This window comes from Battus philenor, unplaced genomic scaffold (genome assembly GCF_028537555.1).
Source record: "Battus philenor isolate CCGP_79_NKW_IND1 unplaced genomic scaffold, ilBatPhil1.0.hap1 SCAF_5, whole genome shotgun sequence".
NCBI classification, from domain to species: Eukaryota; Metazoa; Arthropoda; class Insecta; order Lepidoptera; family Papilionidae; genus Battus; species Battus philenor.
In genome coordinates, this window is record NW_027181715.1 from 736,484 (window position 1) to 759,172 (window position 22,689).

General features: G+C 35.6%; 2 protein-coding genes across 2 annotated transcripts in view; one reads left to right on the forward strand and one right to left on the reverse strand.

The window, feature by feature from the left end:
• Positions 1-4,620, forward strand: part of LOC137929716 (nose resistant to fluoxetine protein 6-like) — a gene marked incomplete at its 5' end in the record, with an annotated part of 42,631 nt that extends 38,011 nt beyond the window's left edge. Inside the window, 5 exons of the mRNA XM_068772783.1 lie at positions 509-588; positions 1,703-1,928; positions 2,272-2,446; positions 2,959-3,101; positions 4,399-4,620. Of these exons, the coding sequence (XP_068628884.1) occupies positions 509-588; positions 1,703-1,928; positions 2,272-2,446; positions 2,959-3,101; positions 4,399-4,527 (753 nt within the window). The remainder of the gene's footprint in view (positions 1-508; positions 589-1,702; positions 1,929-2,271; positions 2,447-2,958; positions 3,102-4,398) is intronic.
• Positions 4,621-7,951: 3,331 nt separating this feature from the next.
• On the reverse strand, positions 7,952-22,139 carry LOC137929814 (nose resistant to fluoxetine protein 6-like). Its single transcript, XM_068772923.1, has 13 exons — positions 21,896-22,139; positions 20,128-20,213; positions 18,303-18,378; positions 17,612-17,745; positions 15,959-16,808; positions 15,810-15,870; positions 15,316-15,444; positions 14,083-14,248; positions 11,465-11,640; positions 10,112-10,241; positions 9,116-9,272; positions 8,242-8,381; positions 7,952-8,071 (listed from the first exon to the last, which is right to left on the reverse strand). The coding sequence occupies exons 1-13, from the start codon at positions 22,137-22,139 to the stop codon at positions 7,952-7,954; spliced, it is 2,469 nt and encodes an 822-aa protein (XP_068629024.1).
• Between the last annotated feature and the right edge of the window lie 550 nt (positions 22,140-22,689).

Here is a 22,689-nt window from a genome sequence, read left to right on the forward strand (position 1 = left end):
TTTTATTTATTTGTATAGATTAATACGTCCTAATATATAAGACAAGTTTGGACTCGACGCTTTTCGCTGCTCTTAAAGCAATATTTAAATAAATGCCCGTCCTCGTCTCAACGACAGAACACTCACCATCTAGCCCCCGTCGGGCACGTTACACCGAACACGCATCATACAAATACCTACACCACCAGCATTCACGCGAGAGTAGTCAGGGTTGGCCGGCGTCCCTCCGGACCGCCGAGTAGTCCTCACTTCGCAACACTAACACTACACTACAGCCACCACACTATACACCTTCACAGGTACAGTCCCTTTTCATGCGAACGGCATCGTTCTAACTGGGATACGATCACCCAGCGTAAATGTTCTAGCCCACGGAGCTCCTGTTTCCACGGGTACAAAACGCTGAAGCTGCACAAAGTCTTAACCAGCTATGATCATTATACATATACCATCTATGACAAGATAGCGTAATTGGATTGCAGCTAATTGTGTGCCCTCTACTCCACAGTGCATGCTCTGGAGTTGGTATCTGTCAGACGACACTCAGTTCTACGCCGTGAGCGCTATATTACTTATCCTAGCTACCAGGTAAGATTTTCCACCAATAAATAAATAAGTTTTACTTCTTTTAACAATCAATGCATTGTCATGGCGATATGAGAAAGATACGCTGTAAATTGAAACGATGTGAAATCCCGTATTGAAAATTGTCGTGTAAACCTGTATATGTCACCTAATCAAGCACTATCTCCGTCTGAAATTACGGATAGTAGAAACATACAGAGCAATTTGCATGACTCATCTCTGCGAGCTGGTTTCCGCAACCAAGAGGTACTGCGTTCAATTTGCGTCTGGGTTAGCCTTACCCAAGGTAACCCATCTCCTCATCCAAGCAGACTCTTAACGTAGCTGGCAATCTCGGAGAGGCACCTTGGTGATCTAAAAGTTTTTAATAATTTCGCAATTTAGATTTGCATCGGTTTTTTTATTCAAACTATGCAAAGCGTAAATAGACGGATCTAATCTGAAATCTGTAGAGATAGATATAGATAAGTACTATGTTAAAATATGTTTGATTTACTACCGTTAAGCATATGTTTAAAAATTATTTACATATAAAATGAAATAATTTATTGAAGGGTACCAAAATGCGAGTCTATTTTGTTACATTTTCAGATTCTCAGTTTTAATTTAACAATCAATTCTGTAGATTTTTCGTTTCACATAGCCCGTTAAAAATTCATTTAACAGAATAAATAATAAATTTCTTTTTTCAATATGGGGCGTGTTACACCACGTGTCAGTAAAATCTATATATATTGAAAACCTTGCGTTTTTTTTGAAAAGTCTATGTATTAAACGTATCATGTAATAATCTTTAAATACTTCGCTATTTCGGTATATCTTGATATTAAAACTATTTTATTTTAAAGTTTTCTCATCCTATAATATAACTGTAACGAAATTATATAATCATGGCTAAAAATAATTTATCATGCCATAGATTTTTGGTATCTTGTTTTGTTTTTATTTAGAGAGCCATAAAATATTTTTTTTCAATTTTAAGTTGCTGTTTTATTCATCTATTAACGTTTTAACATGAGCCAGCATTATTATGGCCAGGGATGTGTACACATACAATTAAGTTTTGCACTTAAAAGTTACGAATGTAATATAAATTAAAATAAAAGTTATCTTGCAGCCACTTCAAGGTGTCTGTGGCAATGACGGGTGTGTTCTTCCTGTCTTCGCTGGTGACCACCGGCTACGTGTCCTGGAGCAGCGAGCACGTGCCCAGCGGTGAAGACCCCTTCACCCAGTTCGACAAGATCTACGATAAGCCGTGGACGCGGCTCGGACCCTACCTGGTCGGCATGGCCACCGGCTGGATACTCTTCAAAACCAACTTGAAAATTAGAATGAATAAAGTAAGTTTATTGTTACTTATATAAATGCCCGCATAAGAAGGCTCGAGATCGAATCAGATATGTGGAAATCCGCAGAAGAATAAAAATGACTGACGTAGCTCAAAGAATTACTCGTCTGAAATAGCAGTTGGCTCCCGCCTACAAAACGCTCGTGTAACTGATGACCGTTAAGGCCGGAAGGTGCTCTAGTGACGACCACGAGCCCATAGATGGAAGTCGCTGCCTTCGGGCAGCAGGCCTAGTCATCAATCCAAGTTCTTGTACAAAAAAATGTTTTAAGAAAAGTCAATCACGTGTTCGTGAATTGTCACCCGAGTTAACTTTATATGAATATTTTTCGTAGATCTGGGCATGGGTGGGATGGTCGGTGTGCACGGCGACACTGCTTTTCCTGATCTTCGGACTGTACCGCACGCAGCTGAGCGTGGGCGCTGCGGCATTGTACAGCGCGCTCTCGCACTCGCTGTGGGCGGCCTGCATCGGCTGGATCATCATCGCCTGCTCCACCGGGCATGGAGGTTAGTTGGTGACCACTCTTAGTTGACAGTCAAACTTATAGAGACGATTACACAATTAAATAAAATATTTTTTAAGAGCTTCGTGTATTAAATCAGCATTTCTTATAAGAGCCAGCAACCAATTCAACACTATATTGCATCGAATGGACTTTTTGATGGACAAACAAGAATAAAAAGGTTATACGATATAAGTAAAAACAGAATCCTTTTCGACATGCTAAGTATAGATACAATTATGTCCTTATAAATATTTTCACTGGTTTATGTACACAAAAAAAAATTAAATACATCTTGTATAAAGTTTTTCGTTTCTCTTGAAGTGTTGCATTACTCACTTATCATTTTATTTAGTGTGGCGGCGATATGTCGTAACAAAGAAAATCTAGAGACTATCTACTCAGTAAAAGATAGAAAAGGAGAAAGGCCCGTGCAACGACTTGCAACGAACGTGACGATGTAAAGAATATGACGAAAAAGAAAAGTCATTGTAAAAATGTGTTTTCTTGACTCAGGGTGGGTGCGCCCTCTGCTGTCAGCACCAATCCTGTACCCGTTCTCGCGAGTGACCTACTGCGCGTACCTGGTGCATCCCGTGGTGCTCCGCTACGTGGCGATGCACCTCACCCACCCCATACACCTGGGCGAGCTCCTCGTGGTAAGTCGATCCTATAAACTTGTTAATTTGCTCTGGCTTTCTGACCCTGTACATGTAACAATATCTTGTTCCCACATAAAAATTATTTTAGGTGTAAAAGCTTTAAAACTATTTAATGGAATCTTTAATGGAATCAGGCGTTACATTGCGGAAGTCCATCCTAAGTAAGAAAAGGATCGATATTTAGCCACTTCCGCACATGCAGTGGTTGTCGTGCATCAAAGTGCACCGCCCGCCAGCCCGCTCATAAACGCGCATGCGACAGACAATGCCAACTACACAACCGCCACCGCTAATTTACTCAACACGTGTTTCACCCCTCCACAGGACATCTTCAGGAGTTGCTACACCGATTAGTATTTGACTCAGTGTTTGGCACTAATTTGCGGAAGTGGCTAAATATTGGTCATTTTCTTACTTAGCTCTAAAACATTTAAAACAATTTTCAATCAACGTGAATAAGGTCTTTGGAAGGGATTGGAGTACGACAAACCAATAACTTGTGGCAGTACATAGTCTGCACGGACAAAGGGTAAACAATATTTAATTCTAACATGTAATAGTTCGAATTTTGAAAACGTTTTTTCCTAATATCTTATCATTTTTTTATTTATTACTTCTAAAAAGTTTAAATAAGTTATACCATATATTAATTGACAGTAAATGAGCTATAAATCCAACCCTTCAAAGCTTTTACACCTGTACCAATCAACCTGTAATAGTACAGTCTGTTTCACTCTTGGGATTAGACTTGCTTTATTTACAATTTGTGCAAATTATATTATATCATCGCTGCTAAAATAAGTAAAGACAAAATCAAAAGAACAGGCGTATCTTAGGACCAGAAATATGAAGGTTTTGCAATTTTAAGGCAAATTGCAATAGGCTCCTGTTGTGTCATAAGAGAAGAGATACGTCCAACAGTGAAAACATTACTAGCACAAATAGTAATTAAAGTTAACTTTAACATTATTACGCTTAAAATGTTAGAAGGTGAGAAGGTAATGAAAATTTTTCTCTGAGATGAGTCTCATTCCTCATCAGTTGAAATATTACAAGTTCGATGCATGATATCAAAATTTCCAACTGGACAATCTTCATTTCCATTGAATTCTTGAACTTAATATTTTCAACCGCAAATACATCAACTATTAGCGACATCTATCGGCATCATACGAAGCTGTGGCATCCCAAGCGCCATCTTTTATCAAATATTCGAAACAATTTACGCTCCGTCTGTGACGATGTAATAATGTAAAGTATAGGTGATACTTAATCAAGTAATTTTTCCAATTAGTTCGTGCTGTTTTTGGGACTGACTGTGATGTCGTATTTCTTCGCGTTCGTGATCTCCGTGGCCTTCGAGGCGCCCATCGTCACCATGCTGAAGATTGTTGCTCCGCAGAAGAAACCTCACAGGGTATGAGCTCGAATAACTTCAGTATTACAATCGACTGACTGAAGAATGCACTCCCCAAGGAAGTTGCAATTCCTCCTTGCTTTATACAAATAGGAATACAGATGTATTCAGTTTTAAAGTTCACTGTCATAGCTTCAAAAGTGATTTTAATAAACACTTATGTGTTTAAAACCACCTTTTGTGCTTAAAAATTTGTTGAGAAAGATAGAGTAACACAAAATATATTTTTTCTGTCATAAAACATTCCCTGGTGACGTTAACACATGTACAAGATCACATAAGTACGTATGAAGGCAAGAACACTTTCTACCATAAAAAAAATAAATATATCGATGGTGAAAGAGTAAAAGTTAATAGATTTCTGTTCTGTGGTAGTATAAGCATTTGTGTGTGAGATTTTGATCGTTATTTCAAAATGATTTCAATACAAACTAAGAGATAAGATTAATATAAGCATTTTGTAAATAGAAGCATCTCTCCAGTAATATAAATTCTCATATCTACTTTGCTGCCAATAAATAAAAGAAAAAAAAACAATGAACATGCTCTCTGATGACCTATCAATATTACTTCAACGTAATGAATAGTGGTCGGAAGAGGTGGAACGATTTAAAGCAAATTACTTGAAACGTGTACAATAGAATGAACATGCCTTTGGAATAACAAATACATAATATTTTTAATGCAAAATTTTGGTAACTTTAGTTACTTATTCGCTAACATAACGTTTAACGGACTCCAATAAACACGAACCGTATTAAAATATAATAACAATGTTAATTTTTGTTTTAAATACATATCGTTCCACCTTTTTCGATTTGATTGTATTTACAAAATAAATGTGTCGCTGATTATACTATATAATAATTACATTCCCATTTTTGTAATCAACAATTTAGATTTAAATCTCGCTTAAGCGGCTGTACAAATATGATATTGTATTTTGTAAAATCGATTTGTATAAATTGGTTATGCTTGAATGTTTTATTTAAGTCGACATAAACAAACTAAAACGGTGGTACAGAATAAATAAAAATTTTATAATTTAAAATCTTCCTGATTAAAATTTTTAGAATATGGTGATACTAAAGAATGTATTTGACATATGTCACTTTGTTTGCTTCATGAACATAAGAGCTTTCACCATCTTTTTTTATTTTTAAATAAGGCAAAGACAATCAAACATTAATGCCAAACGCAGATGCTATGGGGTAAATTATAAAATCAACTTTAGTGTTTCAGCCAGTAATATTCCAGTACAAAAATTTATTTAAAAAAAACATCCATCTATCTACAATATAACTCAGTACAAAGCAATACGATTTTTTGTAAAATTTATTGCGTATTCAACTCGATGTACCTACAAAGTAAAATTAAATTCGTGGCAATAATGGAAATAAATGTATTTTCGTATTTTTGTATGAATGACACTGTTATTATGATTCGTGTGTATGATATTGTAGACAAATCGGAAATTGTTAAATTGTATATAATCGGTGTATTTACATGTAAACTTAACTCTATGTAAATAAGTTGTAAATATTAATTAATTGTAAGTTTTTACTGAAAAAATATTTGTAATAAAAAGTAATTAAAATATTCCAAACTTTTATTTATAGCTTCCCCCGTATGGAATACATGTAACGGATATTTTAAAGTAACATCGACACTTGCAAAACTTCTGCGCATTATATTGCTGTGGATAGCACCAAACATCATAATAAAAAATCGCGACCGTGGCCTCTCTCTTAACACACACAAGTACAATGGCACCGTGTGCGAATAACACTTTCCGGAAGGCCGAAAAGGCAAACAATCTTTTTTTAGTTTCGGAGAATCCAAATCTATCTCCTCACAAAATATCCTATGCTCTGGGGAGAAGACAATTTTATTTCGAATAACGACCTATACGACCTATAAAACCTCCGAGACATGATCACTAACGACGGACCTTATGAGAAGGTTCAAGGTCACCCAAAGAGACCTTGAACCTTTGCTATGCCCGGAGTTTCGGTGCGAGATTCGGATAAGACCCAAGATCACTGACGTTATTCAAAAAATTGTTCGTTTTAAGTGGTAGTGGACGGAATACATCGCTCTTGCAACTGTTGGGGCCAGTGAAACTGAACTGAGGTAGACCGACGACATAGTTAAGGTTACGGTAAGTCGCTGGAGGCCGGGCAGCACCAGGCTGGTCATCTTGGCGGTCTTTGGGAGATGACCATGCCTTGTAGTGGGCGTCCTTGCTGAAAACACAAGCGTCATTTGCTGAAAACAACAAGAATAAAACCTCCCAAATGTATCGTCCTCTGTAATTTGGAAGGGTTTTGTGATCGGTATACTAAGCCTATGTAGGTCTTGCAAAGAGATTGTCTTTGCACACTTGCTGTTTAGAATCACTTCGGCTGGTTTATTAAATAAAAAGCAATCGAATTGCTGAAGCGGAATGATTAATTTTTTTTTGCAGAAAGTACATATTTATGATCCGTGAACAAAAAATAAACGATGAGTTACGTGATACGATTTTTTTAAATGTATAGCAATCGATCGCATGTCGTCTATACGATTGTTTTATTCATTTATTCATTCTAATGTTGAAGAAGAATTCATGAAGGATAATTTGAAGTGAACGCTGTTGTACAAACTCAGTTTTACAGAAACTACAATTAACCCTTCCGATACGAGCGCTGGAGATGTAATAAGTAGCGTTACTTAGTTGCTTTAAGTTATAATTATCAAGCACTACGTTGAGCTGACCACATGAGAGTTGGTATTTTTTTTTTTCTTCGTCGCTCTGTGGCAACAATTAACAATTATCATAATTGTATTATCCGTGTTTTTTTTTTCTTTGGCTTTTTTGGTTCATCATTTACCACCTTCTTACAATGTTTTATTAGGGGTACCAAAAAGTAATGTCGTTTCTTGTTCGTGTGTAGCCAAGGAGTGAAACTACCCACCGGGGTCGTTGTTTCCAGCCAATTATAACTTAGGAGTCTTCCAGACAACAGTGAATAGTTTTCTTCTAGGCACCAGGCGAGACAGAGGTCAAAACTTCGCCTTTGAAGGATAAAAAAAGATAAAGCTAATCAATCATTCCGTAACTCTATTATCACTTCTATATCGCTGGTGGTTTGCAGAGTTTAGATAATACACCTCCGGTGATATTGCTCCCTAGGTTCGCTGTGGTGGACGATGAAGTATATTCTAATCTCAAGTCCTACACAGCCATCACTCCTTTTAGACGCCTGCTACAATAGCAAACTTTGAATCTAATTTTTATAAACCTGATACTAAAAGAATCATGACATACTGTGTTACGTCGTCTTCATCTTCAAAGATTGATATGGGTATATTACAGAATAATAAATACAACAAGTTTTACTCGACCATTTATTATTCATATTACAAGCATAGGTACATATAGATCACGTCAGGAGTAAGCGTAGTCGCAAATGCGGCGAAGCGCTGAGCAACACGGCATCTCCAACATCAGCGCCAACAGCAGCGCCGCCAGCACCGACAGCAGACACGTGCCAGACACGTACACCCACTGACCAAGATCATTCATTACAGAATAACGATACGCACACCAGATATTAAATTTCTTTATTAATCTATACAGTATCTGTATTTCATTTAATGTGTGTCAGTGTTGCCAGAGTATCGAAATAAAACTAAAACTAGGCTTGAAATATAAAAAAAAATATTAAAGTAACTCACAAGACAAGACGCGTGTGTACACAAGGATCCACCGTTCAGCAAGAGCCACCTGGCGATGATCCCGTGCAGCAACGTGATGCAGTAACAGAGCCGCGTCAAGGCGGCCAGCGCACCGTTGGACACCAGCCCACGTGCCCATACTGCGGGTAGATATTAGTTCCCAAAGTCGTCCATGTGGACTCATTGGTCCACCAGAGTTTGCCAAGGGTCCCAAAAAGGAAAAAAAATTCTGCTTTCGATTGTGAAGAACTAAAACATTGACTAGACTTCATGTATCAATGTATTTAGATATTATAAGAAGCTCAGCGATAATTCAGCAAAATTCCTATAGTTAGATCTATCTTCACATCTTTAGGCAGATTTGGGAATATGGTGTTAGAGAAAAAAAGTGTAAGAACCACTTTTTTATTCCATAGGAATTGCTTTGAGCGATGATCAAAGCAAAATGCACGGGCAGACTTCACAACAAAATACACTTCGGTCCTCACTGGCTTCGACTCAGTCGCTCAATAAGCCATGAAGATGGCTATGCTCGGGATTTCTCTCATCATTAAATAAACAAAACAGCCCAGAGGACTCGAAAGTTGACGTTGCAGTGGACAAGCCATATAGCCGACAGTAAATATGGATATTGGGGCTTAAGAGTTGAGATGATGGACCGGCAAATCCCCCCTCAAGGTAGACAGACGACCTTGTGAAGGTCGTCTGTCTACCTGTATACTGAATGCAAACCACTACCGACTGGTCTTTTTGGAAAACTATGGGGGATGCCTAAATCTAGCAGTATGTTCTACGGCTTGATGAAAATAATGATATGCTATAATTATATGCCGGTATTTTTATACAAGGACTATAAACTTTTTGTGAAACCCACCGGTGTTGTCGGTGGAGATGGTGAGCACGGGCCAGAACAGCGCGGCCGGCCAGCTAACGTGCAGCCACGCGCTCGCCCAGTGTGCCCACATGCGTGACGTCACTGCTGACATCACCAGCGCGCACAGCGACACCAGCCACAGGCAACATCGGCTTGACTGCAACGTTAACAAATCTTTGTTAGTAACCGTCGGAGATACAAGCAAGTTTACAAATGACAAATATCATAGATTAATTTATTATATATACGCAGCACGAGTAGCGACTAGGTGGATCAGAGACATAGTTAAGTCGCCGGATGAGGGCAGTGCAAGACCATTTGTGGCGATCCTAGCGAAAGCCCTATGCCGTTCAGTGTGTGTTTGTCACCTGATATGTCGATGATGAAATACTAAAGACGGTGATGATAGAAAAATCAGAGTTCCTCATGGTTCCGTAAGCCACGATGTTATGTTATAAATATCACAAAGCGTATTCTCAGCATGAGACAATCATGTTGATGATTTGAATTTAATGATTTAGGTTACTTTACTTTAGTAAATATTTTCCAATCTCGGTAGACTTTTTCATCTTTTCCCTATGGCCCGCCTGATTATAAAATCCCGGATTCTTCCATCTAATGGACATTATACCTCGTTTCTTCTAACTTTGACTTATACTAACAAGAGTTCTATGAAAACATCAATGCATCTAAACATGTGAGAATGCGGTAAATACGAGTTTCTTCAACATTATCTTAATTTAGAACAGATTTCGGATTAAACATAATACAAAAAATATTACACTAAAAGACAAACCGCTGAAACTACTATATTAACAAATAATACAAAATAACATTTCCAGCTAATAATGACCGAATTTAAAAAAGTTAAATGAAGGAAGTAACGAAAAATTATAGATAATTTCTGTAGAATATACTACAAAAATGAAACCAAATTTTTGATTCAAGAATACAATCATATATCTTAATAAATACATAAACAATGCAAGAACTGACCACGGTGACACGTGTGCCGCCATCCAACCTATGCACCAGCCAGCCGAGCAGCGAGCCCACGAGGTAAGGGACCACGCGCGCAGCAGGTCGCTCTAGGAGAAGCTGGTAGCCTTCGAACATCCCATAGAAACTGACAACAGAAAATTATAAAGTAGACATAGAAAAAACTTCGCAAGGATGGGATATAGGAGTAACAGTTTTAAAAGGATCAATGTATAGTTAATTTGGTCAAGGTTAAGGTGGCGGGCAGCGCAGGAACAGTCATCGTGACCTTCTGGAAGAAGCCCACGCCTTAAATAATGATGATGACACCCTCATCCAAAAATCAAAGGTTTCAGAAATCATAAATAACGTAATAATAATAATTGTTTATTATCTGTCCCTGAAAACTGTGTACTTGTGTTGCCAGAAATATCTGGCTTTTCGATTGTAATTATAAAATAAATTAATGTAACGTATTTCAGAGTGAACACTTTATATATAGTATTAAAATTATAGATGTGATTTTTCAATAACAACTATGTTATTCATATCGAAACAAAATAGAAAAACAATAAAAAATCATGCTCGTTTGTAATCGGAAAATATCTTTTCGCAAAAACATCAATATACCAATAGCTTCTATAATTATATAACATATATAAATATAATGTATAACATATATTTATACATGTACTATATATATACATAAATGAAATTAATAATAAAATACAATAATCGTGACGATTTTGTCAACTAGTCAAGCAACTGCTTTCGACCCTTCGCTTTAAATGCGCAACGATTCCTGATCATCCTAATATGGAGGGGGAGCGCGTTCCAGAGAAGAATAGATTGTATTTCGAAAGAGTGAATAAAGTTTGAACTATGAGAGGGAAGTGTTTTGTCGTGTGTTCTAACTACGAACTGGAATTAAGATGTTAAGTAGGCAGGTGTAGTGGGAGAAAAGATTAAAGAGAAAAGTGTAGTTAGTGCACGCTAAGATCCGCGCTGTCGGATAGGCAGCCATTTTATGTGTGAACGGTAGGAAAATATATGATTTACATAGTATTAGGAGGACTGGAAACTAATATTGCTTTCTTAAGTTAAATTCACGCGACTATATTTCTAACAGGTTTTTATTTGGGATCAACAATATCTTCCTTCGTATCAAAAATATCTTGCTATAATACAAATTTTCAATACCGGAGCGGTAAAAATCCATCGGTTTTTCTGTAAAATAACTCGACAGAAACAACATTACTTTCAAATCCCTCTAGTAATGTAGCATAATAAAAAAATAAACTAATATTCATAATTAATTTTGTTAAATAAATAAAATTTCATTCGAAATATTATACGTGAATAAGATCTTACTGCTTGTGGTAGTCGGTGAAGGCTCGAATGACGTCGAAAGTGGACGCGGTCACCAGCGCCACGGCCAACAGGACAGTAGCGCAGCGCACCCGCTTGGAAGCCACCAGCACGCATAGCAGCGCACCACACACGTGCAGCTGTGTCTCCGTGGACAGGTACCAGGATATTTGCATGCACTACGATTTACAAGCAAATTTAGCAACAATACTTAAAACACTTCATCATCACCACAAAGACATCTACTGTTGAATAAAAGTCTCCCTCATAGACAATAGGATCAGCAGGAAGCGGCCTGAACCATCGTCTGCCACCGACCTTTAAATGATCATCTGTCTAGTTGAAATCCTTTTACATGAATTCATTTAGTAATAAAGGACGCTTGAGTACACATATAATAATAAAAATAATTTTTAGCATTATTAAAATAAATATAACTATATACATTATTTATTTTTAATTACATATATATAGAACGACCATTGTTGTACATCAGGGATGAGCAACCCGTGGCCCGCGGGCCGCATGCGACCCTCAACGCAAGTAAATTTTATTTTACTTTTGTATTTAAAAAAAAATGCTAGAATCAAGGCTTTAAATATAATAAAAGTGTCTAATTAGTCGTAAATCGATTAATTACAAACATAAATTATATTAGTTTAGAACATGGTTTAAACCTTGAATATATACTTTATTTTTTTTCGTGGCCCACTGTTTTTTAAACTGCAGCCCTCCGACAAAAAAAGGTTGCTCACCCCTGCTGTACATGATACTGTAATCAAAAAGTAGGGTAAATTTGTTTACAAGATTTAAATTCTTTATTTATTTTTCCAAAACAATTATCCCCTGCAAAATCCATCCCCTTCAAAGTAATTACGATCTGACTTTTGCTAATGCTTTTTCCGGTCGGAATAGTCTTTTTCCAGTACAGCCTTCAAAACCTTCGATTCGGTTTTATTTCCTTAATCTAATAAAACGGCGTCCAGGCATTGGCCATTTGAGTTTAAATAGCCAGAAGTTGCACGGAGGAAAATTAGGAGAATATTCCGGTTGCGGAACGATTTGAATCAAGTTATTGACATTCTTTTTTAAAAAAAATTACACCAATCGAGACTAGACGTGGTAGAGACAAAATACATCCTTCAAAACGGTTTATGATGGGCCAAATGATGACAAAAAGACGCTTGGCAAATGTTATAAACAGTTCTACCAACCTAAGAAAAAAATACCTGCCTTCCTAATGCCCGCAATTTTTAATTTTCACCTTACCTTTTGATCACAGAGTATGTGATATGTAAGCTTTTCTCATAAATACATCCAGTATACAAAGTCCTACCATGTCAAAGTCGTTAGAAGAAATAATAATAAAAATAAAATATAGTGGTTGGCCGAGTAGTGTTACTACTGAAATAAAAGTCTTTTACTAAGCAGTTTAATCAAAAGCCGCCATTGGACCCGTTACTTTGATGGTACACTTCTCAAATCCCAGATTTGCTTCCGCTATAAAGTTCAAATGTATACATTCGCGTATAAAATATAAATAGATGAATAATAAAAACGTAATTAATTTTGAATTTGATTCTTATTTCTTTTTCCAAGTGTTAACAAAATTCACTAATAGTCAGTGTCACAGCGTAAAGTTGGCACCTTCAATATTATTTAAATAAATACGCATATCGTGTGTACGCATAGGTGTAAGAACTTTAAAAGGGTCTATGTATAGTTCGTTCAACCAATCCGAAAGTCAATGATTAATGTAATGATAATAAAGTTTAGCGAGGACTCTATGGCCTCGCTAATTAAAGACAAGGAAGCAAGACCAACGTTCCTAAAAATGTGCAGAGCGATTGCGGAAAACGTGATCGTGAACGTGACGTGAACGTAACGTGAACGTGACGCGGAGAAACAAGAGTTGAGCTAAAATTAAAAAATTGTAAATAACACAGTAAAAAAAGGAAAGTAATTAAATAATACATATAAAAATGTACACCTATAATAAATCAAAAATGTGATATAGAATAAAAAACAAATAAATTGTAACAGTTAAGGTATGGGGAGAAAAAGAATAACATCGAATAAAAGGAAAAATGAATATGAAATGAAATATCGAGAAATGAAATGAAACAATGAAATAAAATATCATAGGAGGAACAATAGTCAAGCGCGAAAATATATTAAATAAAAACAAAGTCCCTGTCCCACAATAGATATGGGGGGTACGAAGGGTCTCCATAGAAGTGGCTTTATTACAAAAAAAATGATAATTTAGCAAAAAGATTTCTTTTTCTAAAATTAAAATGAATTATTGTTTCCTATCAATTCCTGTAGACTTTATACCGCCACAGGTTAATGGCCTGTCGTATTCTAAGAGAAAAAATGAACAAACGTAACATATTCCAAAGTGATCACTTTGTACTGTGTGATTGCAAATAGGTAAGAAACCTTTAAAACTTTTCATTGACAAATGAACTATATATTCACTCGTTTAAGCTTTCACACATGTAACCAATCACCCTGAATAAAAATATTGTAATACACATCGAATTATAGATAAGATGGGAACAATTACTTGCGATATAATTTAGAGAGTAAATCGTGTGAGAAAATTGAAACAGACTCACCTGTTGTTCGCGGGGGTAGAACAAAGTTATATATAACAAATTCCTCCACCAGTAAGAAGCACAGTTTTCGTAGTCGGCCTCTGGCAAGGCGATGGGCACGGTGTCTCGCAATACTTTGGCCAGTGCCGCTGTTAGGAATATCGTATACAAATACGGTGGTAGTGACCTGCCAAAAACAAAATAAAGTTACATTTCATCATTTTTAATTTAAGAACCATCTTCATCATTACACATAAAGCGCCGGATAAAGGCGACAGTCAAGCCGAGTGACTGACCGAGAAACCAAAGCGCCGGAGGGATAGTTTAAATAAAACACATTTTTAAATTCACTATTAGAGTAGTTTATAAATTAAAATTTATATTTTTTCACGAGACATGAATTTAATCGAGAAGCAAATAAATCGTTTATTGTTTAATAAATATTCGTTTTAAATAGTTCTATATTGTGTCAGTTTAATTCTTTTGCCTAAGTTTCTATTTTTTTTTATTATTTACAGTTAATTTAGTATGAGATGGCGCCAAATTTGCTTTTGCTCGAATAGCCTATACGTGTATAAGGCGCTTTATGTCATGTCACGTCAAAATTGTTCAAAAAGCTATTTATCATAAAATTCTCAAAAAACACATCACCATTAATCTGACAAAGACAATATTGAGGAGCCTGGTGAGGGTTTTACGTAAAAAAAACTTAATTTTCCTCTCTCTTTACTCCTGAACGTCTGCTGATTATTTTTTATAATATATTTAATGCTCCTGCTAATTGTCGTTATATCCTATCATCATCCAATAACTTCTGCCATCCGTCTTTGCACTTTTATGGTCTACCAGAGCTATCAGTCTATCATATTGAAATCACCACGTTGTTGGAAGGATGTCTTAGATTATCTTATAAATGGAACATGTTCAACATATGGTTTCACCGGCAAATAAGCTTTTTTTCTTTTGTTGAAATAAGAAGAGATAAGCGAGCTGCAAACGTTCTTTTTCACGCACAAAACACGATAAAACAAAAATGCTAGTTTTTTGCGAACTCAACTTGTGTGTTTGTTGTTCAGTGTTAGATTAACTAAATGTCATCTTTGTCAAATGCATATGCGGCGTATTTTCGGCTCTTGCCATCTCTTAGTTAAACCAATACCTTATTAATGCATCTGGTAATTAGAACTATGGATTACGTTTTCTCCATTACCCGGGTAGCGAACGTAGGTAGCGAGTTAAATAATCACCACAAACCTGATAGCTCTGTTGGCGACGAAACAGATGAACTGCATAACTTTCCCGAACTGCCCGCCAACGGTCACCAGCTCGCGCACCGTGTACCGGCTCGACAGGTAGAAGAAATGATGTGCGCTGAATATACCACTGTCAGAAAACATTGTATTAACACTGTTACATTCCCATAACTTTGCAAATTGGTCTTATCATCACTGACATCAAAGAGCGCCTCCAGACCTCCAAATCTGGTAACTTAAATAACCCAATACATAATCTAAGGCTTCCTGGGAATACCTTGACCTTAGTTACTAAAATCAGACGCTTTCACAGAAGTAGCCACCATCGCTAATCGATACATAACAAAGCAATCAAAAATAGCAGTGGCCTTAACTAAGAATTTCCTGAATAATATTGTCTTTATCAATATATAACAAAAAAAAATCTGTAAAACTACTTTTACCGGATAGTAGATTTAGAAATAGCCTGCAAAATGAGTAAAACATACCACATACCTCACAAAGAACAACGTATCAAACGCCAATGTTCCTGTTGTCAATACGGGGTATACTACGGCTCCAGCAATATCATTATCACCTAAAATGAAAAGTAAGGAACAATCAATTTTAGATCTTTAACAACTACATATATCATTGTAAACAACGGATTTTACCTGAAACATAATCGACAATTGTAGACACGTGAATAAAAATGATCCAAAACGTGGCAAAAATTCGCATCAAATGGACAACGGCTAAATCTTGATTGGCCATTTTAGTGTTAAAAATCCCCTTACAATTATGTTTGAGTGAGAAACTTAGAAGTAAGTTTAAGAAGATGTTATCTCTCTTTCTAATATCCGTGTTAGTTACACTGGCGCTGGGTTTGACGTTGATCTGAGTGCAGACGGCAGGAGTGTCCCAGCGTTTTGGGATCCCGCTTTGTTTTCTATATTTACCACACCGCTTGCAACTGGCAACTCGCCTCTCTTTCGATGCCATATCTAGTCTGATTGTCGGTGTAAATTCCTTAATATTTTCCACTTTCTTCATTACTTCCATGTTCAATTTGGACCTTTCTCTATTGACCTTTCCAGCACTTGCAGCACTGTTCACAACATTATCATTCTTTAAATCAACGAATACTCTTACTAGATCGATGTTTCGTTTCCTGGCTTTTTCATATATATCTTCGCTGTCGTATTTATTCGTACCAATATTTAGGGATCCACTTTGGCTTTTAATACATTTGATTAGACCAAAATCCAGTATAGTGGCCACAATAGATAGCGTTGCTAATATTAATGTAATCAATATCAGAACGACAATTTCAGTATCGTATTTAATATCATAGTGTTCTTCAACAAGCCTTGTCGATGTGATTGTAACAGATCTCGGTACAGTACCGTTTGATTTCAGATGGTCGTTGAGCATTATTGAGAAGTTCACAAGCGATGCTGCATCATCCGGTGAACATGATCGCGGAAGACATAACCCGAGTGTTATCTTGTATGACTGTGAAAAAAAACTATTAATATTATTGCAGTCGTTTAAGAAAATAGATTTTCGTGATAACCGGTCTTACGGAAAATGTCAATGAAAGATCCTGAAAAGAAGGCGATGTAAGTGATGCCGTATACAAAAGGAAAGGTAAGAGAAGGAATGCAAGTTATTATGAAGGAAAAATATTAAAATTATTGGAAGATATTAAGAACGATGAGAAAGGAGCGTGACAGTGATAATATTCAGTGAAAAATTATTAATTGTGTAAATAATCTATGCCTTACAATTTTTTGGACAAAAACGGGAGCCAATAAAAACAAAAATCAGTCTTGCGACGCCCGCATTCGCGACCTTCATCACGCCGTCGGTCTACCTAGTGGGGGGGCCTACCCACCCTAAATCTACGCACCCGTGGTCTCAATTGAAGAACCTTTCAGCCATCGTTTGCACGAATGCACGTATGCTCCGCGCACTGCCTCATCAGATGAGCAACTCTTCAAACTATGTTAGAAACCCTGGTTCATCAGCGGATCTCCCTATTTCTGGTTCGACGTCGTACTTTTTATTGTATTATAAGGTTCCCACTATGACATAAACTTCCTCTCTGTATAAATACACGGGTAATTAAGATGATCTCATATGTAAGCTATGTTCAGCAGTGAATGTATTACAGCTGAAATTATTATGTATAGGATCGTGTTCATCCTGGTGGAAGTGGGTCGAAAGTCAGGCAAAAGTCCGTGGGCGTGGGCTAAAATGAATGAAATCTCATCACCGTTTTTAGTAATGAATACATAATTATATTACATACATACCTTAGACAATTTAAACTTGGTGATATTCAAAACAATCTGCATTGAAATGTACGCGAGCCGATGCTGCGGTGTACTGTCAATAGACGCGCTATGAGATACATATTTTACATCCAAATTGGACCATTCGTGTGAATCTATTGACAAATATATACAAATTAAAAATGTTATATAACCGAAATTATTTCCCGAGTTTCGTATAATGATACACAGAATGATCGATCATAGGTAAAAAAGTTATAAATAAAGGGGTGAATATATAGCACACTTGTCTGTAAAAATATATAAAGCATTAACACCTATTTCCAATCGCCCAATATAAAGCGATCATAAAGAAATTCTATTGGAATTTGATAGGCCTATAAACTCTGACAAATTCTGCAAACACAGACAGTAAATAATAAATAAATTTCATATTTTATTTAGTACCCAATTCAGCATTGTGATAATGCTTTTTCTAATTATATTATTATTACGTTAGGGATAGTGTGTGCCATATATAAATCGAAAGCAAATTAACGATACATTCACCTGTTTAATTCTTTCAAATCTATAACCAAACATCCTGTACATACAAGCATACTAAACCAACTCTTACAATACAATTAGTAAATAATAAAAATGTAGTATCTATAAGAATACTTCCAAAAGAAGACACATATAGTATAGTAGACGTAAACTGTAAAGAACTTACGATCATTGAAATCTCTTTCCTTCAGTGCAAACCTGCTTCTATTATATCGTTCACCACTCGAAACGCATTTGTTGTCCTGAAACATGTAAATTTAAATCTACCATATACCATTCTAATATATGAATCGTATAAAATCAAATGCAGCTAAATCTACATAGTTTCAAATTTCAATTGAAAATGTCAACCGAAGCTTCAATAAACTTGTGAACAGTTTCTTCAATCATTCGGTATCCAGACCTTTATATTGTCAATCCACCATGTGGGTGGTATCTTATCAGGTACTTTTTCGTTATTTATCAACTGAATCTACTATAAACTTATTTTTCCTATCATTTGTGTACAGGTGAGATACAAGTCAATAAATGCACTCACTCCGCCAAACAACGAGCAACATGGCGAAGCTTAGCGAGAACAGCAGGGGTACCAGCACCTACCAGAATACGACCATGACCACTCTGACAAGGAACACGAAAGAAAAGTAGTTCTACAGGTTTATTACTCTGCGCCGGTGTATCGTGTGACAGAAGCTGAATCAGAAATTAATAAAGATCTTGTTCATGATGGCAAATGGAGTAGGATCTTTGGAATTAAAGTGAATCCATCGCAAACCCAAGTCATTATTATCGATTGTTCCAGTACAGAAAAAAGCAGTCTACATCCAGCAAAATCCTACTATAGTATAATCATCTTGCCGGCCCTTGGTCTCCACTCCAGAACCTCAAAGCTCCATCGACGATCAGTTCCTCGTGCTATGTGGTCTCCTTTCTGCCACTTCAACTTACCAAACCTGCTAGTCTCGTCATTTCTTATTCGATTTCATAGAAAAAACCTCAGCAGAGCTGTCTTTGTTCTGAGCACAGCCTTATAATCCGTTGGTCTAAGACGGTTATTTTGTTCAGGAGGAATACGTAGATTCCTCATTTACTGTACATGCAGTGTCATTGGTTTTAGGTGTAATAACTTTAAAGAGGTGAAAGTACTATTCATTTGCTGTCAATTAACGTATGTTACTTCCTACCAAAAACTTATTGTTTCAGAAATAAAAATAACATAATGACAATGTGCTCGTAGTAAGAAAAAGCGTATATAGGCCCCGCAATAGGTGGACCAACGACAAAGTAAAAGGCGCGAGAAGTCGCTTCAAGCGAGCAGCGCTAAACCAGTCATCGCGAATCTTCAAAAGAGGCCTATGTCTTGCAGGAGGCATCTATAGGATAAAAAGAAGAAATAAAAAATAAGAAAAGGAATTCGTTTGTTGTGAAGTAAATTACCTATGTCGACAAGAAGAATGACTTAAACTCTTTGGGCTTTGAATTAATTATAATTTTTAATTATTTTTACTTTACATATATAATATTTTTATCTATGGATATATCTAGTGTAGGTATATTACTGTATTTTTAATATTTTTTTTATTTTGTGTGTATTTTATTATAAAACATAATAACATGAGTATGTGCATTTTTACTCTTTATACATTATATACTCCTTTCATATCGGGCAACACTTTTCTATAAGATTCCAAATCGTTTCACAATCTATCTAAAGTGTTGTATGTAATAAATCATGGAATGCAAAAGATAGTAATTGTACTTCTGTATTTCTGTTATTTTATTATTTATAAAATATTGCTTAGCAGTACAATAAAGTGTTTTAAATATTATTATCATTACTGTAAACATACAATCGACTGGTTTTCTAAATCGAAACTCCAACTTGTATTTTATTGTTGACAATGGTTAATCCACATTTAAAACTTTTAAAATAAACTTTCTTTTGAGACACTTAATCGTCAACCGTATTTCTCTCATTAAAAAAAACTTACGAGCCGAAAACACAGTTCCTTGGAGCCAAGCCATAGACGATTTCCTTGAAAGATACCAGGCTGGTATCTCCCCGAAGCGTCCATAGCTGGAAATTAGAAAGTATCGATGTGTGACAATAAGAATAAGCAAATTAATAAGAATAATAAAATCTGTATGTAGATGGAACAAAAATCAAAAAACAATCTAGGTATATATTTTAGGGTCTTTTCCATTTTTTTAATAGTTAATCATTAAATGCAATAAGTCGCCAAATTTCAACATATAAATTAGATTAATTTAATTAGTAGTCTGTTTTCAAACAAATGTCAATAATCATAGATAAATAATACGAATGTGTTTATGTCAACCTTTAAATTAACTTTGTTGTCGTTTTGCATTGAGTTTTATTGTTTAAATTAAATTAATCGCATGATGATAGTATGCGTTTATGAGCAAAAATTAAAAAAAAATTGTTTATAATCTGTTTAAATATTTGTGGCCTCTCATTCAAATATACAAAAAAGCCGTTAAAATCGACTAATAACAAACCAAAATATGTATATATTAGATAGGTTTTTCCTAGCAAAAAAAAATTACAGTCATTTCATAACGGACATTTCATATAATTTTTGATGTCAAAGTTCAAACTTCTCAATTTTATATTCAAACCGCGCCTATTTTATATCACTTACGTATAACAACGCTGACGTATTATTACTTCATCTATACGACACATTTTACAACTCGTTACTGATCAATAAAACATTCATTTAAATACATCTACTCGTGTGTAAAAAAAAACAACGAATAATGAAATTATTTCGCTTTCATTCCTTTTTTATTGAGCATAGATAATTGAAAAACTCTCACTGATTTATAATACTGCAAGCCCAGGTATAGACAAATGAAAATGACACTTAGATATAAACAATAAGGTGTACAATTGCGTGTTACGGACTACGTTCGATGCCGTTGACAGTGCGTTAAATGAGTCTACTAGAATGGCATAACAGGAGATACGTTAGTTTTTGTAATGCAGACACGCCTACTGACATTATTCCAACAAATAAAAATAAATATGTCGATAAACATGTCATATAACACGTATAAATATGTCAGGATTGTCTATAAATATTAAATTCATATTTTGATTATATTTAACCTAAAAATATTTAAAAATATTTTATATTTACATTTTCTGTTTATAAGGAAACATTTTAAGATTTCAAGATAAATACTAATTAAAGCTGAAAAATATTTTTTATTTTCGTTAGCCGTTTAATATATTTTTGAATTCATATGTTTCCATAAATGTAAGCCCTTTATTAATATCAACCATCCAGATAGTTATAAGCACGGCGCCTATATTTAAACATATTTGCATATGTATTATACTGTATTCTAAAATAGGGGTTTGTTGTTGTACAGGAATTTTTCTTATAAAATTCTGTGAAACCAATGCTATTAAAATGCGCCATTTATTTAAATTCAGGCGACCGCCATTTTCGATTTCAAATTCATTCTATTATTACAAAAAAAAATTGTTATTTTTTGTTTTTGATATAGTTTTTAAATGTTTTTAAAAAAATTCGATAGTTCTAAAATAATAATTTTTAGACAATTCAGAAAAGTTGTTAATGAATTAAAAAACTGATAATTTAAAAATTATTTGAAATTTATTCAGGTTACTCCTATTATTTTAATAGACTATTTTCCTAACAAAATTATTAAAAACTTTTACATAATTCTAAATTTCTTACAGATGTTATATATTACTAAAATACTTACTATTATATGCCCACGCTCGGCCTTCGCCCAGCGCTTTATAAAATACACTCAAATCGTTCCAGCACTCACGATCTACATTCAAATGCACTCCATTCATTATTTTTGGCCAAACCATAGATAAAAACGTCGGATCGTAAACAACAAATAGATTTTCAAAAACCTCATTGCGCGTATTTTTTCCGTTTTTCAAATGAAATTCCTTTTTTGAATGACCTGCGCCCTGCCGAGAGTGAGCACTCGGCATTATGGCTAATACAATAAATGTGAACGCCTTCAATGTTTTTGACATATTAAATTAAATAACTTTTAAACGGATAATAAGACGCGTGCGCACTGTTAACGGTCATCAACTTTAATAGAGCCCGCGCCCGGGGCTTGGCGTGTCGGCCGAGAAGTTAATTCATGCCGGCAAGGTATTCTCACGTGCAGAGAGATTTCTAAAAAAAACAATGTTAATCGATGTTCACAAACATGAATATTGACAGACACTTATTTGTTTATATTCGCGCGATACTTACAGAGTATGTCCAGTTATGACACAATATTCGCGAGGCTATTTTTGCTGCCAAACAATAGCTTCATCATCACCATATCAGCCCGGGCTCCAACTGAAAGGCATAGGCCTCCCCCGGCGATGGCCAGTCTTGTTCTGCCCGCTTGTCCAGCGACTTTCCACGACCTTAACTATGACGTTGGTTCACCAAGTGGAAGGCCTGCTAACGTCGGGTCTAACGGTTCGTGGTCGGCAGTCGAAAACCTTCCAGCATCAATGGCCACAAGGTTGCACGAACAAT

Bases quoted from the DNA above. Each gene is read 5' to 3' on its own strand.
- LOC137929814 (XM_068772923.1), bottom strand. From the start codon at position 22,139: ATGCCGAGTGCTCACTCTCGGCAGGGCGCAGGTCATTCAAAAAAGGAA. The intron at 16,809-17,611 runs GTATGTATGTAA...TTTTTTTCACAG, and splicing joins CCAAGTTTAAATTGTCTAAG to TCATACAAGATAACACTCGG. The intron at 14,249-15,315 runs GTTTGTGGTGAT...TGTTTTTGGCAG, and splicing joins GTCGCCAACAGAGCTATCAG to GTCACTACCACCGTATTTGT.